The sequence below is a fragment of the Hyla sarda genome, chromosome 5 (assembly GCF_029499605.1).
Source record: "Hyla sarda isolate aHylSar1 chromosome 5, aHylSar1.hap1, whole genome shotgun sequence".
NCBI classification, from domain to species: domain Eukaryota; kingdom Metazoa; phylum Chordata; class Amphibia; order Anura; family Hylidae; genus Hyla; species Hyla sarda.
This window is the reverse complement of record NC_079193.1, coordinates 323889794-323914198: the sequence shown is the minus strand read 5'-3', so window position 1 is coordinate 323914198 and position 24405 is coordinate 323889794. Positions and strand designations below refer to the sequence as shown.

General features: G+C 42.0%; 1 protein-coding gene across 1 annotated transcript in view; it reads left to right on the top strand.

The window, feature by feature from the left end:
* The window catches only part of CALB1 (calbindin 1), a 150381-nt gene extending 127462 nt beyond the window's left edge, over positions 1–22919 (top strand). The window contains exons 7-11 of the mRNA XM_056522313.1: positions 5653–5708; positions 16745–16784; positions 18625–18678; positions 21512–21583; positions 21888–22919. Coding sequence (XP_056378288.1) covers positions 5653–5708; positions 16745–16784; positions 18625–18678; positions 21512–21583; positions 21888–22001 — 336 coding nt within the window. The 3' untranslated portion in view covers positions 22002–22919. The remainder of the gene's footprint in view (positions 1–5652; positions 5709–16744; positions 16785–18624; positions 18679–21511; positions 21584–21887) is intronic.
* Positions 22920–24405: the final 1486 nt, after the last annotated feature.

Below are 24405 nucleotides of genomic sequence, written 5' to 3'. Positions count from 1 at the left end.
AGCAGAGCTCTGTACCCTGAGGACAAGCAGGGCTCTGTACACTGAGGACAAGCAGGGCTCTGTACCCTGAGGACAAGCAGGGCTCTGTACACTGAGGACAAGCAGGGATCTGTACACTGAGGACAAGCATGGCTCTGTACACTGAGGACAAGCAGGGCTCTGTACACTGAGGACAAGCAGGGCTCTGTACACTGAGAACAAGCAGGGCTCTGTACACTGAGGACAAGCAGGGCTCTGTACCCTGAGGACAAGCAGGGCTCTGTACACTGAGGACAAGCAGGGATCTGTACACTGAGGACAAGCAGGGCTCTGTACACTGAGGACAAGCAGGGCTCTGTACACTGAGGACAAGCAGGGCTCTGTACACTGAGGACAAGCAGGGATCTGTACACTGAGGACAAGCAGGGATCTGTACACTGAGGACAAGCAGGGATCTGTACACTGAGGACAAGCAGGGCTCTGTACACTGAGGACAAGCAGGGATCTGTACACTGAGGACAAGCAGGGATCTGTACACTGAGGACAAGCAGGGATCTGTACACTGAGGACAAGCAGGGCTCTGTACACTGAGGACAAGCAGGGCTCTGTGCACTGAGGCTCTGTGATACACCCCGGCTTACACAGCAGGATGATTGACAAGCCAGGAGCCTGCACAGAGTCCTACATGTTCTGCCCACACTTCCTGTATTTTGTCTCTGCACAGACACATGAACAATAGCTGCAGGGAGCATTTTTCTTACCCAAAAATATGTACATTAAAAATGTGTGTAAACGACAGTGCACATGTAAATGATATGATGGAGCAGATGCTGGACACACACAGTATAATAGAATAAAAAATTCAAGCTGACACATTCATTTCACCTGTTCACCTTTATCATTCTGATATATTATACCAGGCTAAATCCTAACATCCCTTATAGATTATGATTGTGCCATTAGCTACGTTGTTATTAGGTGTAGAGGGAGAGATGTCCTCTTATGTAAGCTTAAAGGGGTATTCCAGGCAAAAACTTTTTTTTATATATCAACTGTCTCCGGAAAGTTAAACAGATTTGTAAATTACTTCTATTTAAAAATCTTATTCCTTCCAATAGTTATTGTCACGATTCGACAGGCTGGAGGTGGATCCTCTGTGCCAGAGAGGATTGGCATGGACCGTGTCGGTGGACCGGTTCTAAGTTGCTACTGGTTTTCACCAGAGCCTGCCGCAAAGCGGGATGGTCTTGCAGCGGCGGTAGCAACCAGGTCGTATCCACCGTCAACGTCTCAACCTCTCTGACTGCTGAGATAAGCGCGGTACAAGGGAGTAGACAAGAGCAAGGTCGGACGTAGCAGAAGGTCAGGGCAGGCAGCAAGGATCGTAGTCAGGGGCAACGGCAGGAGGTCTGGAACACAGGCTAGGAACACACAAGGAAACGCTTTCACTGGCACAATGGCAACAAGATCCGGCAAGGAAGTGCAGGGGAAGTGAGGTATTAATAGGGAAGTGCACAGGTGAAGGTACTAATTAAAACCCATGCGCCAATTAGTGGCGCATCGGCCCTTTAAATCGCAAAGACCCGGCGCGCGCGCGCCCTAGGGAGCGGGGCCGCGCGCGCCGGGACAGCACAGACGGGGAACGAGTCTGGTAAGCGGGTCGGGATGCGCATCACGCAGGTCTGACCGGGGCGCTGCGAACAGGAGAACGCTGTGAGCGCTCCGGGGAGGAGCGGGGACCCGAAGCACTCGGCGTAACAGTTATTAGCTTCTGAAGTTTTCTGTCCCGGGAGCTGTGCATGATGGGAGAATATCCCCATAGGAGCTGGACAGCTCCCGGGACGTGAGTCATCAGAAAGCAGTTAGACAGAAAACAGCAACTCAACTTCAGAAGCTAATAACTATTGGAAGGATTAAGATTTTTTAATAGAAGTAATTTACAAATCTGTTTAACTTTCCAGAGCCAGTTGATATATATAAAAAGTTTTGGCCTGGAATACCCCTTTAAATATTCTACTCTGAAACGTGCATGGAGAGAGGTTCACCCCAGAATTGGCCTGTGTGCATCCAGTACAGAAGCCATTTACATGGTAGAACCATTCTCTTTTCGGATCTGTAGGAAGCCTAGACTCTTGATACTTTCTTATTGCAATAGATTTCATTTGCAATGTTCTGACTTATTTACATGTGAAGGGAAATCCAATTCCAATACAAAGGTGTTGAGTCTGGTGCGGTAAGACCATCATCCTCCTGTGCGACCCCCCCCAATCCCTCTCCAGCTGTTGTAATAATAAGACGCTTTATCAGCTACTTAGCAGCCAGACGGGCTCCTTGCATAAACATGAGCAGCCTGTGGCTGCAGAACACAATGGGGCTGTTCTGCGAGGTGGCTCCCGTCTCTTTCATTTATTGATATTATGAAGTTTTTATTTTAACTACCATTCAGAAGTGGTTCATCCCCTCTGGTGGCAAGTGATGTGCGTTCAAAAGCGACGGTCTTCAAATACAACGCTTGTCGGGAATCTAGCCAAGCGCAGCGTCGCCTTCTCCACAATGCCTCTATTCACATTGAAATGGTGATCTGATGATGAGCTGAATGTGCTCAGGTGTCAGAGAATATTAACAGGAGGAACATACAGAGAACACGTTCAGCAGAATATTACGACTTTGTTCTTCTTCTGGAAGTTTCCTTTCTACAATGAAGAGATATTTTCCACAATCTTTGCCAGTCCTAATGGTGTACAGTCTATGCGGCAGCTGATATGGAGATACCTTAAGTCCACCAGAATTGTTAAAGTGTACCTGTCATTTTAGGTGACATTTTAGGATAAGCTGCCTTGTGTGTGCAGCACTATTTCTGGCCATCATATAACCTGTATATGGCATTTGTCACCAGTTTTCATCTCTAATGGCTTTATCTCTAACATTCAATTGTCCATGGGAGAGTGGAAGGAGGATAGACTCTATGATGTTTCACATACACAGCACATACAGAGAGGAGGGGATCTTGCTCCCTTATATCTCTATAGTACACCCTCAAAGCAGCAGCAGCAGCATGGAGGACATTATAGAGCAGTGCTAAGCAGTCTAGGCTGTTAAAGGGGTACTTTGCCCACAGACATCTTATCCCCTATTCAAAGGATAGGGGATAAGAAGTCTGATTGTGAGGGTTCAATCGCTGGGATCTCAATGCAGCACTCGGCATTCTAAAAAAGGTAAAAACCTTAGTTTAGAAAAGTTTAGAACCTTGGGTTCCTGCGGCCAGAGACGTGATGTGACACCAAGCCCCCTCTATTCATGTCTATGGGGGACAAGACGGCTGTCAAGCCCCCTCCCATAGACATAAATGGAGAGGGTGTGTCATCACGTCATGAGGAGGCATGGCGTCACGTCTCAGGTCCCCAAACCCAGCGTTCTAAACATATTGTTTAGAATGCTGTGTGCTGCACGGAGATTGCGGGGGGTCCCAGCGGCAAGACTCCCGTGATCAGATATCTTATCCCCTATCCTATGGATAGGGAATAAGATGTCTGTGGGTGGAGTACCCCTTTAATCCAGCCCTGGGGTGAGGTCTAATACTATAAACTTCTGTAGTCTCTTTGCAGTGTCTCTGCCTGTAGCTGGCCTTTTCCAGTCACTCCCCCTCTTCCCCACTCCCCTCTATATACTTTTATGGACAGCATGTAACCTGATTGCTCAGGGAGTCAGATTCCTTAGGCAGAATTTGAATGATAAGTTGTTGTTTTTTTTTGTTTGGGGGAGGGGGGAAGTAGCTTGATACATGCAGAAAGGAACATTTTTCTCTGATAAGATACATCACTAAGTTGGTTATATTCACTTGCACTATTTTTTGAAAGTTAGTGAAAACACCAATGAATATAGAAATGTAATATTAAAGGGGTTATCCAGGAAAAAAAACATATATATATATATATATATATATATATATATATATATATATATATATATCAACTGCCTCCAGAAAGTTAAACAGAATCTTAATCTGTTCAGTACTTATGAGCTGTTGAAGTTGAGTTGTTCTTTTCTGTCTAAGTGCTCTCTGATGACACGTGTCTCGGAAACTGTCCGAAGTAGAAGCAAATCCCCATAGCAAACCTCTTCTACTCTGTGCAGTTCCCGAGACAAGCAGAGATGTCAGCAAAGAGCACTGTTGCCAGACAGAAAGGAACAACTCAACTTCAGTAGCTTATAATTATTGGAAGGATTAAGATTTTTTAATAGAAGTAATTTACAAATCTGTTTAACTTTCTGGAGCCAGTTGATATATATATATATAAAAAAAAAAGTTATTTCCTGGAATACCCCTTTAATTGTATGGCCCCGATTTTAGATTATTCATGGAACTGTTATCTGTTTAGCGTGCGCTGACATTATTTCAGCACTGTATAGTGGTAGCAGATATTGTATGGCACTGTACAATATACATATGCTGGCAGTGGCATCCCTGTATAGGCCACTTAGGAAGTGTTATTTGGCTGGCCCTGGTGTAAATAAAATCAGCTAATGATAAGCAGAGTCATAGATCCATTACCTGGAGTGACAGAATCCGGAAAGTACAGCAATTATTATAAGGGACAGGGCAACTAAGGCAAATAGGGCTCTATAAGGTTTGTTAGCAAAAATGCCCCAAAAAATGCATACAAACCGCCAGTTGTTAGCTAAAAGTCAATAGGGTTTTTTAATGAAACGTCAAACCTACTTCACTTTTTTTTTTTTATAATTATTTTTTTTTTTTTTTACACATCTTTGGTGTTTTTCTGCAGTTTTGGGCTTAGTGGCAGTTTTGCTAAATCTGAAACAGATTTGTTAATTACTTCTATAAAAAAAATTTTAACCATTCCAGTACTTATCAGCTGCTGTATGCTCCAGAGGAAGTTGTGTAGTTCTTTCCATTCTGACCACAGTGCTCTCTGCTGCCATCTCTGTCCGTGTCAGGAACTGTCCAGATTAGGAGCAAATCCCCATAGAAAACCTCTTTTGCTCTGGACAGTTCCTGAAACGGACAGAGATGGCAGCAGAGAGCACTGTGGTCAGACAGAAAATAACTATACAACTTCCTCTGGAACATACAGCAGCTGATAAGTACTGGAAGGATTAAGATTTTTTAATAGAAGTTATTTACCAATCTGTATAACTTTCTGGCACCAGTTGATTTAAAGAATAATAATATTGTTTTCCATCGGAGTACCCCTTTAAGACTATGGCGTTTTTTATAACAAAATCTTGTTGTTTTTTTTTCTCTTATAGACGTCTACGGGAGCAAAAACGCCATAATAAACAACGTATTGTGCATGTTTTGCATGCAGATTTTAATGAGAATTTGGATTTGAAAATAAAAGTGCATTCTCATGTAATATATATGCTACATATTTTATAACTGTATTACCAGCAGAAAATCTGCAGCATATATAGTACATGGGAACATATACTAATTCCACATATTAATGTGTAACACATTTGGTTTAGCTGATATCAATAAGATTGCAGCCTATGATATGTATTCTGTATATGTATTATGGTTTGGTTTTCCTAAATATTATTGGACCGATTCAATGTCTTTAACTTTTTGAATTCAGAAATTGTTAATATTATCGGTCATCTGCTTTAAAACAAAATGATTCATTCGAGTTTTTTTTTCTTTTTTATGTGCAGCTTAGAATGTTTGATTCAAACAATGACGGGAAGCTGGGGCTCACAGAGATGGCGAGGTAAGCTTACATATATATCACTGTCCTTACATTACTGGATGGTAGAGGATGAAATGTGCAGCATGCAACATGTTAGCTTACAATGCATGCAATGAATAAAGCAGGGTGCCTCCAGCTGTTGCAAAACTACAACTCCCAGTATGCCCGGACAGCCAAAGGCTGTCCGGGCATGCTGGGAGTTGTAGTTTTGCAACAGCTGGAGGCGCCCTGGTTGGGAAACACTTCCCTCAACTAGACCCTTGCTTGGAACAGTTTTCTTAAAGGGGTTATCCAGGAAAAATAACTATATACATATATATATATATATATATATATATATATCTCAACTGGCTCCAGAAAGTTAAACAGATTTGTAAATTACTTCTATTAAAAAAATCTTAATCCTTTCAGTACTTATGAGCTGCTGAAGTTGAGTTGTTCTTTTCTGTCTAAGTGCTCTCTGATGACACCTGTCTCGGGAACTGTCCAGAGTAGAAGCAAATCCCCATAGCAAACCTTTTCTACTCTGTGCAGTTCCCGAGACAAGCAGAGATGGCAGCAGCAGAGCACTGTTGCCAGACAGAAGCAACAACTCAACTTCAGCAGCTGATAATTATTGGAAATTCTTTTTTATAAGAGTAATTTACAAATCTGTTTAACTTTCTAGAACCAGTTGAGATATATATATATATATATATATATATATATATATATATATATATTCTTTAAAAAAACAACGTTTTTTTTAGTTTAATACCCCATTTAGTTCTGCTTCTGCTGAATTTCTGACTACTAGGCTAGTTTCACACTATGGAATTTCTGCCCGGATCAATACACCTCAGGAGTGTGGCCTGAATCAGTAGACGCACGGACCATGCAGATTCTGCCGAAAAAAAGGGCAAGATCTTTCTTTTGGCGTCAGAATTTCACTGTGTTGTGCACTCTGCAGCAGGATCCCATTGCCAGCATTATTCACAGGTTCCGTAGTGTGAACCTAGCCTTACTGTTCATTCCCGTAACCTGTGTGTCCAGTCGTGATCATCAGTTCTTTCCAGCGCTCTGTCATCCGCCAGACCACTGGGAGGGAGCACCACTGTAGCCCAGGCTGCTGCTGCACACAGGGGTCACTTCTGAGTCCACAGAAGGGAAGGCCACCAGGACTTAAAGGGGTACTACGATGGGGGGAAAATGTTTTTAAACCAACTGTTGCTAGAAAGTTGAACAGATTTGTAAATGACTTCTATTAAAAAATCTTAATCCTTCCAGTGCTTATCAGCTGCTGTATACTACAGAGGAAGTTGTAACGTTTTTTTCAGTCTGACCACAGTGCTCTCTGCTGCCACCTTTATCCATGTCAGGAAGTGTCCAGAGCAGGAGAGGTTTACTATAGGTACTTGCTCCTACTCCGGACAGTTCCTGACATGGACAGAGGTGACAGTAAAGAGCACTGTGGTCAGACTGAAAAGAGAAATAATTTACAAATCTGTATAACTTTCTAGCACCAGTTGATTTGAAAAGAACTGTTTTCCACCAGAATACCCCTTTAAGATACTGCAGGCGGTTTGCAGGAGGGTGTGGGATTAGTGGGGCCCTAATGTCATATTGTCCCTCATGGTCTACCATATTTATATAAATATATATATATATATATATATATATATATATATATATGGAACCCTCTGAATGGGGATGTTTTTCCTCTTCTTGTATTTCAGGAAAGGCCCATTCTGAGGCACTTTTTTTTTACATTGTATCAATCGGTGTCTGATATGTGGTATATGAACTGTTTGGGGAATAAAAACAATATATAAGAAATATCCCATCTGTATACCTATTGCTACTCATAATGAAACAGTATGGCTGGTCGTTTATTGTGACCTAAATGCTATTACTAAAACAGTATTACTGATAGTTTATCGTGACCTAATGTGGTTACAACCAAATATCCCCCTGAGGACGCCATGAACGGTGGTAGAAAAGCGTCGGGGCTGAAAATCTGTTTTGTGTTAATTCTAATATAAGATCATATCAGCAATTATAATTATAATTTCCGGTAAGACCAGCGGTGGCTGGCAAACTATTTATTGGTGATTGTGTTCACATTTTGAAGTGGTTAGCTTTTTAATAATTTAAATAAAAGGTATGTTTTAAGACACTCCCCCCCCCCCCCCCCCCCCCTTTTATAAGTGTGGATTGTTGTTTTGGGAAAGACTAATTGGTCGGCTGGACCCCAAGTACGAGCTGTCGTTTTTTCATTAGTTGGGCCTGCAGTATATTGGATGACTGCCAGCTCTCACTCGCAACAGTCTAAATACTGCCCACACCCACAAGTATTTTATCGGGTCCACAGGATCCCAGTTCTCTACCCCCACTCAGAAGACAGCACCAGCAACAAACCTACCTTTCTGCAACAAACCTACCTTTCTGCAACAAACCTACCTTTCTGCAACAAACCTACCTTGAAGTGCAACAATGTTGCCTCCTGTGCCATCGATATCAGCAGACGATACAGTGTGTTTATATAAATAGGTCTCAGATAACAGAAAGTGGACCCTATCTGCTTTTGTGTGGTTAGAATAGTGCTGCAGACTGTGCTATTTAATGCCATCAAAAAATACCAGAAAACCTGATGAACCACCTAAATGCGAATGTGAACGAGGCCTATGCCTGCAAGTAAGAGATAGAAATATTTCCTAAATATCAACATTTATAGAATAAGCAGGATACATTGTGAATACCTACAGACATTACAGACTTGTGGTCAGTAACAGACAACACAGATGACATAACAAATTTCGGTGGCCCTTTGGGTGACAGGTTATAGTAAGGGGGTTAAGAACTGGCCGCAGGGTAAAGCTCCGCTAAGAACTGCACATTAGCTGAGGTTATGATCTAAAAATCTGAGGCTTATTTTGCGATTACATGTCCAATATTATTAAAGTGTAACTGTCATCAACAAAAACTTTTTATATGATGTAGATAATACCATTATATGTATATTTGTAATGTACATTGGTTAAATAATTTGTATGTTTTTGTCCCTACAGCTATTGCCTGTGTCTCTGTATGATGAGTCCAAATACAGGAAGTGAGGGTGGACAAGCAGGGATCTGTGCACTCAGGACAAGCAGGGATCTGTGCACTAAGAAAAAGCAGGACAGTGTGCACTGAGGCTCTATAACAGGCTTATACATCAGGATGATTGAAAAGCCAGGAGTCTGCACATATCCCTGCTTGTCCCGCCATCACTTCCTGTTTTTGGACTCATCATAGAGACACACAGGCAATAGCTGCAAGGACAGCATTTTTCACCCAAAAATATACACAACTTTTAACCTATGTATATTACAGATATACAGTGCCCCCCCCCCCCCCCCCCCCCGACCTACGATGGCCCCGACATACGATAATTTCAACATACGATGGCCTTTCAGAGGCCATCGCATGTTGAAGGTAGCATCAACATACGATGCTTTTGTATGTCGGGGCCATCGCATAAACGGCTATCCGACAGCGCAGACTGCTTCAGCTGCCACCAGATAGCTGTTTAAGGTGCCGCATGTGGTCTGGTGACGATCACTTACATGTCCCCGGCGCTCTGGACCGTCCTCTTTGGGATCCCCTCAATCGCCGTCGCTCTCCATCGTCGTCATCGCGTCGCTGCGCACGCCGTCCCTTCATCCAATAGGAGCGGCGTGCATAGCGACGTGATGAGGGCGATGAAGAGCGACAATCCCAGGCAGCAGAGACGGTCTGGAGCGGCGGGGACACCCCGGGGACACGGTGGCAGTGATGGACGGCGAAATCCAGGGCATCGGTGACGGTCCAGAGCGGCGGGGACAGGTGAGCATACCTTCCTATATTTAACATTGCACAGATGCCTCAACATACGATGGTTTCAACAAACAATGATTCATTTGGAACGAATTACCATCGTATGTTGAGGGATCACCTATTATCTACATAATATAAAAAGTTTTTCTTGACCACAGGTACACTTTAACAAAACCAGCATTTCTTCTTAGGCATTCTGTCATAAACTTCAATTTATAATGTTTTTCCCTGTTGCACTGAATGAGCAGCTTACATTGAAGCGTAAACTAAACCTATTAACAGGAGCAAACATTTCATGTTATAATCCACAAACTAATTTACCAATGATGTACAAGTCTGAGAGTCGAATATACAGACACATATGATTTGTCCGGACCACTGAGGCTATAAGGACAAGATGATGTAAATATAGTGGCGCCCCCTGGAGGCAACTTTCCTTTCAAATGCCAAGCCAGAATCAAATTTACTCCACGAAGGGTAAAATAGGTAACTCTTCCTTCTTGCAGAGATTCTGGCTTTGGCATATAATCCCCAGCCATGTTTTCAAATTCTTTAAAGGAAACCTGGTGCAGTAACTACAATTCATACACATCTCATCTGGAGAGATGTAACAGGGGAAAATACCACATCTTGGCCTATACAGAGGACAGGTCCACTCCCCTGATTGTCTGTTTTAATAAATACCTGTATTCCCCATAAATAATAAATCGCATCTCTTCTTATAGATGTATATGGTGCTGTCCCTCTATTTTTTCTCCTCGAAATGTCTAAAATTATCATTTAGGGGTTCTCATTTCCTCTGTCCCAGGGGCCACATTGTCAGATTGTACTGCTTGAGGCACCTACAGATTTATGCCAAAGGATAAGAGATAACATGTCTGATCATCATGGGGTGGCTGGGGACCCCCATGATCCCCGTGCTGCACCCGGCGTTTGATGGGTTCAGCGCCGGAGGCTTGTGACTTCACGGGCGCGCCCCCTCAATGCAAGCCTATGGGAGGGGACGTCACAATCAGGGCGTGAACAGGACATCACAAGCCTCCACCCTGCATCGCCAGTCACCCGGTACGGAACAAAGTTTGCTCCGTGCACTGGATGTCTGGGGTGCTGCAGCCAAGAACGCAGGGGTCCCACCGCTGGATAGGGGATAAGATGTCTAGGGGTGGAGTACCCCATTAATAGCTTTCAAGCCCACAACGTGTCTCTGCCATATGCAGTAATTACCCTAAGGTTATGTTCACAAGATGGAATTCCGCACAAAGATTCCTCAGCAGCAGAGTCCCATTGATTTCAATGGGATTCTGCTGCACTGTTTCCATCTGGCACAGAAATTCAAATTCTGGCGTCTGCAGAAAGTATAGACATGTCTATTCTTTCTGTGGACTCTGCACGGAAATGCATTGCTGTCTATGAGCTCGGCATTTCCGAGCTGTCCTAGTGCCAGCATGTTCTGCCTGCACTCCGCTGTCAGAGGAATGTCCACACTTAAATTTTCTGGATATACAGCATATACATGGAGCCTCTGGATATACAGTAAGCCCATTGAAGGGCATAGGGAAAAATTCATCCTTAGCACAGATTTTTGTGCAATGAGAAACCTGCTGCACAAGTGTGTGGTTCCAGTTGCCGTGCAACATTTATTATGTGGAGCACGAATGGTTAAGTGCACTAACTAATGCATCTGCTAAGTACTGCAAAGTGCATCTCCATCTTCATATTAGATAGAGATAGGTATAAGGCTATCCTTCATATAATATAGAAATAGGCATAAGGCTATCCTTCATATAAGACAGAGATATACATTAGGCTATCCTTCATATAATATAGAAATAGGTATAAGGCTATCCTTCATATAAGATAGAGATAGGCATAAGGCTATCCTTCATATAAGATAGAGATAGGCATAAGGCTATCCTTCATATAATATAGAAATAGGTATAAGGCTATCCTTCATATAAGATAGAGATAGGTATAAAGCTATCCTTCATATAAGATAGGGATAGGTATAAGGCTATCCTTCATATAAGATAGAGATAAGTATAAGGCTATCCTTCATATAATACTAGCTGAGTACCCGGTGTTGTCCGGTTTTTCCTTCCTAATCCTTGTTGTGGAGGGGAATCAACAGAGGAAGCTTTTGACTTCATATCCAGTCCTCATATATTGTTGTCATATCCCAACCCTATATACCGACCTCCTATCCAGACCTCCTATCCCAACCTCCTATCCCGTCCTCCTATCTCGACCTCCTATCCTGTCCTCATATCCCATCCTCTTATCTCGACCTCCAATCCCGACCTCCTATCCCGTCCTCCTATTTTGACCTCCTATCCTGATCTCCTATCCCGACCTCCTATCCTGAGCTCCTATCCCAACCTTTTATCTCGACCTCCTATCCCGACCTCCTATTTTGACCTCCTATCCTGTCTTCCTATCCTGTTCTCCTATCTCGACCTCCTATCCTGACCTCCTATCCTGACCTCTTATCCCGTCCTCGTATCTCGTCCTCCTATCTCGTCCTCCTATCTCGTCCTCCTATCCCGACCTCCTATCCCGACCTCCAATCCCGACCTCCTATCCCGTCCTCCTATCCCGACCTCCTATCCCTTCCTCCTATCCTATCCTCCTATCCCGACCTCCTATCCCGACCTCCTATCCCGTCCTCCTATCCCATCCTCCTATCCCGTCCTCCTATCCCGACCTCCTATCCCGTCCTCCTATCCCGTCCTCCTATCCCGTCCTCCTGTCCCATCCTCCTATCCCGTCCTCCTATCCCGACCTCCTATCCCGTCCTCCTAGCCCATCCTCCTATCCTGTCCTCATATCCCATCCTCTTATCTCGACCTCGTATCTCGACCTCCAATCCCGACCTCCTATCCTGTCCTCCTATTTTGACCTCCTATCCTGATCTCCTATCCCGACCTCCTATCTCAACCTCCTATCCTGAGCTCTTATCCCGACCTCCTATCCCGACCTCCTATTTTGACCTCCTATCCTGTCCTCCTATCTCGACCTCCTATCCTAAACTCCTATCTCAACCTCCTATCCCAACCTCTTATCCTGTCCTCCTATCTCGTCCTCCTATCCTGAGCTCCTATCTCGACCTCCTATCCCAACCTCTTATCCTGTCCTCCTATCTCGTCCTCCTATCTCGAACCTCCTATCCCTTCCTCATATCCCTTTCTCCTATCTCGACCTCCTATCCCGACCTCCTATCCCGACCTCCTATCCCGTCCTCCTATCCCGACCTCCTATCCCGTCCTCATATCTCGACCTCCTATCCCGACCTGTAATATGTGTACCAGGTATTGAAATATCTCCAGCGGTACGGAAGTTATGTGGGAACATATATTTCCCATTGATTTGCATGGGACTTTAAACAAAAACCCTGACCCTCACAAATGGGGATAGTTAAGGGTTAAATTAACTGTCCTACATTTTAAGTGGACATATAAGTAACATGTGACCAAGTATTATGGAAATATCTCCAGCCTTTTGGAAGTTATGCAGTAACATATATTTCCATTGACTTGTATGGGACTTTAAACATAAACCCTGCCCCTGGCAAATGGAGGTGAGTAAGGGTTAAATCACCTATCCTATGTTTGTTGTTGACATATAAGTAACATGTGTCCAAGTTTCATGTTAATATCTTTAGCCGTTTGGACGTGATGCTGAAACATACACACATACATACATACATACATACATACACACATTGAGTTTTATATATATATAGATAGAAATAGGTATAAGGATATCCTTCATATAAGATAGAGATAGGTATAAGGATATCCTTCATATAAGATAGAGATAGGTATAAGGCCATCATTCATATAAGATAGAGATAGGCATAAGGCTATCCTTCATATAAGATAGGGATAGGTATAAGGCTATCCTTCATATAAGATAGAGATAGGTATAAGGATATCCTTCATATAAGATAGAGATAGGTATAAGGCCATCATTCATATAAGATAGGGATAGGTATAAGGCTATCCTTCATATAAGATAGAGATAGGTATAAGGCTATCCTTCATATAAGATAGAGATAGGTATAAGGCTAGCCTTCATATAAGATAGGGATAGGTATAAGGCTATCCTTCATATAAGATAGGGATAGGCATAAGGCTATCCTTCATATAAGATAGGGATAGGCATAAGTCTATCCTTCATATAAGATAGAAATAGACATTAGGCTATCCTTCATATAAGATATAAATAGGTAGAAGACTATCCTTCATGTAAGGTAGGGACAAGGACTATTCATAAGTATCCAGAATATTAGGAAGACTAGATGGGTCAAATGGCTCTTATCTGCCAACACATTCTATGTTTCTATGTTTTTCCCGATGTCAAGAGAATTCCTATTACAATTACAGAGGAGGGGGCTGTGTCGGCAGGTGGGTGACCGGGTGACCAGAAGCCTCATAACATCTACATGTTTTCATCTCTGTTACAGTAGGGAGAGCAGCTGTGGAGCACAGAGGAACATTCATCAGCTTACTTGGATGGAGATGCACTTTAATGGCTCTTATTACATTTTTAGGCCTAATTGATGGAATAATACATTTATTATTGTCATATACTGTTCCATAGAGCTGTAATTTCTATTTTCCATAGAAGAAAAGAAGTTACAGCACTTACAGTACAACAGAGCTTATGGAGTCTAGATATGAACCACTAGAAATATTACATTAGGGAAGAACATTATGAGCAACTCCCTAATATACTGTTATTGCCGGAATTGTTCCAGTTATAAGCGATTTGATCCATTAGTAACAGTGCAGAGCGGATACTGGATGCATGTTTTTTTATACTTATATTACTTATTTATTAATTATTTTGCTTTATTTTGTTCTTCATGAAACATTATATCATAATAGTCAGAGGAACGTTGTGTGTTTGTGTGTTGCCTAATTCAGGACCTCAGGGGTGGGGCATGACACATGGTGGATTCATAAATCACCATTGATTCACTGCAATAGACATAACACAATGGGGCAGATAAATAAAAATCTTAGACAGTGTAAACTTAGACTAGACAGTCTAAGAATGCACCAGATTTATAGGGCTGTATGAAAACCTTGCACATTTTTAGACTCTTTAGTCTAAGTTTACACCATGTTTTTGTTGCATTTCTGGCGCATTTAAGTCACATTACTTCCTTTAAAGCCACACCCACTTTCTGATAAGCCACACCTCCTTATCAAGCAAGGTGCACTGAAAATGTGGGGCTTGTCTTCTCTGCCAGCTTGTTGATCCAAGTTGCACCAGATTCTTCTTGAAGGCAGTTTTACTTATTTTCCCCGGAATTGGCAGAAAAACACAAGTGTTTGTAGGTCAAGAATATTTTATTGGTACAAAAAATTACAGAATCAACATAACATCATAAAAGCAATTAAAATAGATACATAAATGCAAAGGAAATGTCCGGGTGAACAAGAACTAGAGGCAGTGGCTAAGAAATAACATTCTATATAAATACAGGAAATCCAATTATGATCCCTACTTGTGTCATCTAGTAACACCCATAACATCAAATACAATAATAAATCACCCAAGGTGAATGCTATCAGGAATAGTAAAAACATATAGCAACAGTGTACGGTACACATAAACACTAGTGGGGGGGATAGCAAACTTAGCCACATGCCAAACCCAACGTTTCGCTATTGCTTTCCCAATCTTCAGATATTTTTTTTCAAGAACGTATATGTTAAGTTCGACCCCAAAAGCCGAGACGTCTTCTGTCAGCGGATGCCCAATTTGTGTGTGGAAAGCCTGTATGGGGCTGCAGTCACCCAACGTTCCTTCCAACACTACCTGCCATTCAAAATCACGACACAAACACAAGTGTTGTCTCTGTAAGCTGAAGGCAGAACTGGCCTGCCCTCTTGCAGTGTATTTTCTTATATAGCCCATTTTCAATAAGGCGTGCTCAGTAAGCTTTACATTGTACAAACACAGGAAAACCATAAATCTTTCACATAGTAAGAAGAAAGTTAAATACAAAATATACATTGCTTAAGCTCAAATATAATGAACCATTGTTTCAAGGACGCATCTGGGGTAGAAAAAAAGATAAGTGTCTGCATTCTTGAAGATAAGGTACCCATCGTCTCTTAGTTCAAAAGTTTAAAGTTTGTTATGTAGAAAAAAACAAGAAAGATAGAATGCAGTCACTTAGACCGAGAATAATCAAGTCTTCATACAAAATGGAGTCTTTGAACACAAAAATGGAGTCTCCTCTACCCAATTCTATCAGTATATATAAAACTTGACGTTTTTATGTTAATGGCAACACGGAGTTCAGCGGACAGTATCCAGGTAAAACTATCTTCTTTAATAGCAAGCTTGAAAACATTGTTCACACGACATATAAAACAGTGTGACAGGCCTGGCATGTTTCGGTTCACAGACCTTAATCATATACCCTTAAAATGAGTCTATGATTAAGGTCTTTGGACCGAAATGCATTAGGCCTGTCGCACTGTTGTACATGTAGTGTGAACAATTTTTCAAGTTTGCTCTTAAAGGGGTATAATCCACTGGAAAATAATTTTTTATTTTTTTATTAACTGGTGCCAGAAAGTTAAACAGATTTGTAAATGACTTCTATAAAAAAAATCCCAATCCTTCCAGTACTTTTCAGCTGATGTATACTACAGAGAAAGTTCTTTTCTTTTTGAATATCCTTTCTGTCTGACCACAGTGCTCTCTGCTGACACCTCTGTCCATTTTAGGAACTGTCCAGAGCAGGAGAAAATCCCCATAGCAAACTTCTCCTGCTCTGGACAGTTACTGATATGGACAGAGGTGTCAGCAGAGAGCACTGTGCTCAGACAGAAAGGAAATTCAAAAAGAAAAGAACTTCCTTTGTAGTATACATCCACTGATAACTACTGGAAGGATTGGGATTTGTTTTATAAAAGTAACTTTCTGTTTAACTTTCTGGCACCAGTTGATTTAAAAGAAAATGTTTTCCAGTGGAGTACCCCTTTAAAGAAGATGATTTTACCTGGATGCTGAACTACATGTTGCCAGTGTACACATTTGCCTCAGGTCATTGCTTCTGATCATTCATGTAGCTGTATACCAGGAAGATGGTGAGAGATGGTTTTCTTTCTTTTTTGTATTTGTTGTTTATAAAGGTTCTGTATCAGCCCATGCATTGCTTTAGTGTTTTATATTACAACCTTATTTTTTTGTTCTCTCCTAAGATTGCTGCCAGTCCAAGAAAACTTTCTTCTAAAATTTCAGGTATGAGTTAAATTCCTTTACATTCTCAAAAAAGAGAGAGAAGAGAGAGGAAGAGAGGAAGTGAGAGAGGAAGAGAGAGGGGAAGAGAGGAAGAGAGAGAGAGAGAGAGGAAGAGAGAGAGAGGAAGAGAGAGGGGAAGAGAGAGATAGAGGAAGAGCGAGAGAGGAAGAGAGAGAGAGAGGAAGAGCGAGAGAGGAAGAGAGAGAGAGGAAGAGAGAGAGAGGAAGAGAGAGAGAGGAAGAGAGAGAGGAAGAGAGAGCGGAAGATAGGAAGAGAGAGAGAGAGGAAGAGAGAGAGAGGAAGAGAGAGAGAGAGGAAGAGAGAGAGGAAGAGAGGAAGAGAGAGAGAGGAAGAGAGAGAGGAAGAGAGGAAGAGAGAGAGGAAGAGAGAGCGGAAGATAGGAAGAGAGAGAGAGAGGAAGAGAGAGAGAGGAAGAGAGAGAGAGAGAGGAAGAGAGAGAGGAAGAGAGAGAGAGGAAGAGAGAGAGTGGAAGAGAGGAAGTGAGAGAGAGGAAGAGAGAGAGGAAGAGAGGAAGAGAGAGAGGAAGAGAGAGCGGAAGATAGGAAGAGAGAGAGAGAGGAAGAGAGAGAGAGGAAGAGAGAGAGAGAGAGGAAGAGAGAGAGGAAGAGAGAGAGAGGAAGAGAGAGAGTGGAAGAGAGGAAGTGAGAGAGGAAGAGAGGAAGAGAGAGAGGAAGTGAGAGAGGAAGAGAGGAAGAGAGAGAGAGGAAGAGAGAGAGAGAGAGGAAGAGAGAGAGAGAGAGGAAGAGAGAGAGGAAGAGAGAGAGGAAAAGAGAGAGAGGAAGAGAGAGGGAGAGGGGAAGAGAGGGAGAGAGGAAGTGAGAGAGAGAGAGAGAGAGAGGAAGAGAGAGAGAGAGGAAGAGAGAGAGGAAGAGAGAGAGGAAGAGAGAGAGAGGAAGAGAGAGAGGAAGAGCGGAAGAGAGAGAGAGAGGAAGAGAGAGAGGAAGAGTGGAAGAGAGAGAGAAAGGAAGAGAGAGAGGAAGAGCGGAAGAGAGATAGAGGAAGAGAGAGAGAGGAAGAGAGAGAGGAAGAGCGGAAGAGAGAGAGAGGAAGAGAGAGAGAGGAAGAGAGAGAGAGGAAGAGAGGGAGAGAGGAAGAGAGAGGAAGAAAGAGAGGAAGAGAGGGAGAGAGAGAGGAAGAGAGAGGAAGAAAGAGAGGAAGAGAGGGAGAGAGGGAAGATAGGGAAGAGAGAAAAGATAGAGAGGAGAGAGAGAGCTCCAGGGTAAAAAGGTGCAGGGGGGGGGGGGCTACTGTGCCAGGTCCAGGTTGGGGACCCCTCCAAGATACAAAACCTCTTTCCTCACTAAGAAACATATTGAGAAGATTTTTTAGGCCCTTTTTTTTTAGCCCCTACTGTCTTGAAAAAAAAGCCACTGAGATTTCCTTGTGCCCCAGATGCCTACCATAAATGTCTCCTTCTAGTGCCAGACTTCTGTGCCACCATGCTGGTCACAATGACTCTCATGGCATCTGACTAGTATCAGACGTTTTCTCAGCACTGCCCTTTAGAATCCCTTGGGAGTAGATGGACCTTCATGAAATCCCAACCACATAACTCTCGGCCTATCAGAGCCTCAGCAGGATAAAAGAAATATAGAGAGCTCAATAGACAGTAGGGCCTCCCTAGTATATTGGGCCCCAACTCAATTACCCTGACCAAGTTACCCCAGCACTGTCAGTTCTATCCAAATGAATTAAAACTGGAGCTGGTATCTCTCTTTTTAAAGTTTGTACTTGGTGTTGTGGCTGTTAACTATATATACGTATTTATATTAGAATATTATTATTATTATTATTATTATTAATTATTATTATCTTATAGGGTGTTAAGATGTGTGGCAAAGAATTTAACAAAGCCTTTGAATTATATGACAAGGTAAGTTTCTGATTTTTCAAAATAAATCTTTTCTTTGATATTCACATTATGGGCCTAAGTTACCGAAAATTACTTATTTCTAATGCACCAGGCTGACTATATTAAGGACATTGTGAGATATTCTTATTGATTAAATTAGTGGTCTCCAAACTGTGGACCTCCAGCTGTTGCAAAACTACAATTCCCAGCATGCCCGGACAGCCGTTGGCTGTCTGGGCATGCTGGAAGTTGTAGTTTTGAAACAGCTGAAGGTACATGGTTTAGAGATCACTGGTCTTAACCATATGATATCATCTAATAGAGGAGAAGAAGATACAATTTGGCCACATAGATTTCTATAAATGCTGTATTATCACACCGTGTATAGTTGCGTCCACCCTTACCTTTAGTTTAGTTAAAGGGGTATTCCAGGAAAAAACTTTTTTTTTATATATATCAACTGGCTCTAGAAAGTTAAACAGATTTGTAAATTACTTCAATTAAAAAATCTTAATCCTTTCAATAATTATCAGCTGCTGAAGTTGAGTTGTTGTTTTCTGTCTGGCAACAGTGCTCTCTGCTTATATCTCTGCTTGTCTCGGGAACTGCACAGAGTAGAAGAGGTTTGATATGGGGATTTGCTTCTAAACTGGGCGGTTCACGAGACACGTGTCATCAGAGAGCACTTAGACAGAAAAGAACAACTTAACTTCAGCAGCTCATAAGTACTGAAAGGATTAAGATTTTTTAATAGAAGTAATTTACAAATCTGTTTACCTTTCTGGAGCCAGTTCATATATAAAAAAAAATAATTTTTTCCTGGATAACCCCTTTAAGGATTCCAATTTCTCATGAAACCAGTTCAACACAATACTACAACAGAAATCTTGGAAGGCTTCATTCCCATATGAATCACTGGGTATCCACAAAGCGTATAGATTTAGCGACAGAAGGGCATGAATTTATAGTCTGAAAAGCTTACGAAAATATATGGGGTGCTAGGCTGTGTACGCAGTTCCCATTAAAGGGGTACTTCCATGGAAAACTATTTATTTTAAATCAACTGGCTCTAGAAAGTTAAACAGATTTGTAAATTACTTCTATAAAAAAAATCCCAATCCTTCCAGTACTTATCAGCTGCTGTATGCGCCACAGGAAGTTTTTTTCTTCTTGAATTTATTTTCTGTCTGACCACAGTGCTCTCTGCTGACACCTCTGTCCATGTCAGGGACTGTCCAGAGCAGGAGCAAATCCCCATAGCAAACCTCTCCTGCTCTGGACAGTTCCTGACATGGACAGGGGTGTCAGCAGAGAGCACTGTGGTCAGACAGAAAATAAATTAAAAAAGGAAAGTACTTTCTTTGCAGTATACAGCAGCTGATAAGTACTGGAAGGATTGAGACTTTTAAATAGAAGTTATTTGCAAATCTGTTTAACTTTGTGGCACCTGTTGATTTTTTTATTTTTTTTTTATTGTTTTCCACTGAAGTACCCCTTTAAAGTCAATGGGAGCTTTCTGACTACCTTCAGCAGCCCCAAGCAAGCAACACTGGCTACACTAATCTCTAGCCATTTTAGATGTCTACAAGGTTTATAACTCTATCACCTATTTGGATCTATGTTCACTTGGCGGAATACTTACGGAATGTCCACCCAGAAAACACGGGCGGATATTCTGCAAATAGCAAGCTCCTTCACAACATGCCATCGCTTTGACAACATCCAAAATGCAAAGTCTACATAGACGGAAATCCATTTCCGAGAGGATTCCCCCAAAATAATTGACATGACGTGCAGATGTTTCTGACGCAGAAATTTCACCATGTTCGCGGTGCAGCAGGATCCCATTAAAGGCAATGGGACTCTGCTGCAATAACATTTCTGAGTGGAGTTTTTCTACCAGATTCTGCTCGGAAATTCCTTCATGTGAACATGGCCTTAGAAGTATTCCCACACCTCAGACTTGTTCCAGAACATAACTGTAGTTTGTCTGTAGTCTCTCCACCTGGTTCTGCTTTTTTCTAGCCACTCTCCATTCAACTTCTTCTATCCTCCTCCCCTATCCATAGGCTTCTATGGACAGCATGCAACTTGATCCTTCAGTGATCCTTCAGTTCATCTGGCCCCTTAGCACAGATTTGAGAAGTTTTTCGAAGTGAATGGAGTTGGGGTAGGAAAGGAGACTGATAAGAGGAGAATGGGACATTTTTCTTTGATAACATACGTTACAAAGTTTCTCATATTCACTTGTACTATTGACTTAGGAAAAGTTTATTTAAATAACAGTTTTAACAAACTTTTCCTAAATAAAACAAATAAATATGAGAAACTTTGTAATGTATTCCGCTGTGTGCACGATGCAGTACTATTGATTTAGTAAAAAAGTTGCTGAAACAACAGTGCCTATTTAAAGGGTTATCCAGGAATAGAAAAACTGAGCTAATTTCTTTCAAAAACAGCTCCAAATCTGTCCTCAGGTTGGATGTGGTATAACAACTTCTCTCCATTCATTTCAATGGAACTGAGCTGCAGAACGACACTCAACCTGGAGACAGACGGGGAGCAGTTTTTGAAAGAAATTAGCACAGTTTTTCTATTCCTGGATAACCTGTTTAATAGCCTAAATGTATTGTTATAGTCACCATTGTTTCCTTGTTTCTATTGTTGCCTCGTGCTAGTTACAACTCACTGATGGTCGCAGACTACATAAAACAATGAAACTTTAAAATTCATTAGAAAAAAAAGTCAGTAAGAAATGATTCCTCGTCTCATTTGCATGAAGTCAATTCCGTAAGGCGGCGGCCGAGCACATTAAGCGTGTCTCTCTCCTGACGTCTATCCATTTATCATTCAGGATGGCAGTGGCTATATAGATGAAAATGAATTGGATGCCTTACTGAAAGATCTCTGCGAGAAGGATAAAAAGGTAAAGCTCCGGCTTTTATTTTTGGAAGGGATAATTTGGTTTTAAATTAGATTTAAAAAATCTGGTTAATTCATAAAGACGGATAAAGAGAAGAACTGCGATTCTTGAGCCATAAAGTCGTAAAGATTCAAGTCCAGCAATTGGGGCTGATGTAACAAGAACTATAAAAGCAAATCAGTAGTATAAAGTGCCAAGTGAGATTTTATGAATCTTTTACATTCATCGCTGTCTAAATGAGAGGGGGGGGGGGGGGTCACCTGACTTTCCAAATTGGATTACAAGGTATTATCTCTTCTTTAAATAGGAACTAGACATTAACAGCATTTCAACCTACAAGAAAAGCATCATGGCCTTATCAGACGGAGGGAAGCTGTACAGAACGGAGCTGGCTCTAGTCCTTTGTGCCGATGAAAACTAGTAACCTGTCTTCAGCTATAACCGTGTCCCACCGGCACTAGGAGAAATAGGCTCTAACGTCCAACTTCTTTTATATCTGTAAATCTAACTGCGTATAGAGAATTAGCCAGAATGTGCTGCAAATTATTCTTTTTATTTGTTTTCCTTTTTAATTTGTTTCTATACTGTTTGTAATGTACAGTTTTTGTAACTACAGGGGAGAAACATAAGAATGTCTTTGTAAGAGACAGAATGTATGTGAAGAGAACTAGTGGGGGGGGCTATGTACTGAATAGGGGGTTTCTTCTATTATTCATATGCAGAGCGCCCCAGAAATTCCTGTAAGGCTATGTTCACATGGCAGGAGTTTGGCAGAATCTCCGCCCGGAACATTCCGGCGCTAGTGTCACTCTGAAATGCACCATCTCCATATATGGAAATGCATTTCCGAAAAAAAAAAAAATAAATGACCTGTTATGAGGCCGGAATCAGAATTTCCACACCAGATGTTTCTGGTGTGGAAATTCTGATTCCGGCCTCACAACATGTTTTCAAGTGGATTTTTTTCCTCCGGATCCCACTTACAAATTTCAGTTGTGTGAACATGGCCTTAGGGTACGTTCACACTACAGAGGCAGAATTTGTTCAGAAATTCTGGTGCAGCAGTCTCCCATTGTTTCCAATGGGATTCTGCTGCACCGTTCACACTGCGGAATTCCACTGCAGAAATTCTGGACCCGCCAAAAGAATTGAGATTGCATTGCTGTCAATGTTGACAACACGGGGGGGGGGGATTTATCAAAACCTGTCCGGAGGAAAAGTTGCTGAGTTGCCCATAGCAACCAATCAGATCGCTTCTTTCATTTTTAACAAGGCCTTTGAAAAATGAAAGAAACCATCTGATTGGTTGCTATGGGCAACGTGGTGGAGATTTATCAAAACCTGTCCAGAGGAAAAGCTGCCCAGTTGCCCATAGCAACCAATCAGATCACTTCTTTCATTTTTAATAAGGCCTCTGAAAAATGAAAGAAGCGATCTGATTGGTTGCTATGGGCAACTGGGCAGCTTTTCCTCTGGACGGGTTTTGATAAATCTCCCCCACATGTCTACGCAGTCCTAGTGACGATTGAGGTTGGCAGTGTCCAGATTTCGTAGTGTGAACGTAGCCTAAACAGAGAAAAAAAAAAACAAAGCAACCCATAGCTGTCTCTCACTCCCATGGAACTACACATCCCAGCAAGCCCTGCCCTTCAGAGGCCTCAGGAAAGCTGCCGCACAAATGATTGAAAAGCTAAACTGAGGAGGTGACGCACAATTTTTATGGCAGGGTCCCTAAGTAGCGCATGATCTAGGCACATGAATGTATGTAACGGTAGATCTTTGTTTTCTTGTATGGTTTTGGTGTATAGTCCTCTAACCAATCTGATGGGGTTTTCTTAAAAGGGGTTGTTCAGGAAGAGAATTTCATTAAAATAAACAGCACCACACCTGCCCTCAGGTTGTGCGTGATATTACAACTTGGCCCCATTCACTTTAATTGAATGGAGCTGCAATACCACACACAACCTGGTTACTAGTGTGGTGCAGTTTTTTTTTTTTTTTTTTGAAGAAATCATCTGTTTTTTTCTAATCCTGAAAAACCCCATTTCAAGACATTAGGGCATCTGGAGATAGAACAAATATATATCATTTCTAGAAGTTCAGTACTTTGAGTCAAGAGGGTAGTGTTTCCCAACCAGTGTGCCTCCAGCTGTTGCCAAACTACAACCCCCAGCATGCCCGGACAGCCGAAGGCTGTCCGGGCATGCTGGGAGTTGTAGTTTTGCAACAGCTGGAGGCTCACTGGTTGGGAAACACTGCAATAAAGCAACAACCTACCTGAGGCTGCATTCACATCTTGTTTTTCCAATACGGTTCCCGTATCAGGTTTAAAAAAAAAAAAAAACGTATGTCTCAAAACCGGACTGAACCATGTACAACCATGTACGGTTACGGTTTTATGCTTGTCCTTAATTAAATAAAGTTAGTTTTGTTCTATTTGTGGGAAGAACTTTCTGCGTGTACTGCGCATGTGCAAACTGCAAAACTGTATTGTGCAAACCGGATGGAACCGTACGCGCATACGGTTCTGTACGGTTCCCATTGATCACCATTTTAAAAAAAACGTATACGGGTTGTATACGGTTTTTCACCTGGACATAAAACCATATTAGACTACGGTTTTGAGTACAGGAAAAAAACGGATTAAACCGTAAATGATGCAAAACGTACACAACCGGAAGCTACATTTGGCATACGGTTTGCAATACGGCTCCATACGTTTTTTTTTCACTGAAACTGTATACGGGAACTGTATTGCAAAGACGAGATGTGAATGCAGCCTAAGAGGCACATCACTATGGCACTGATACAGTATATACAATAAA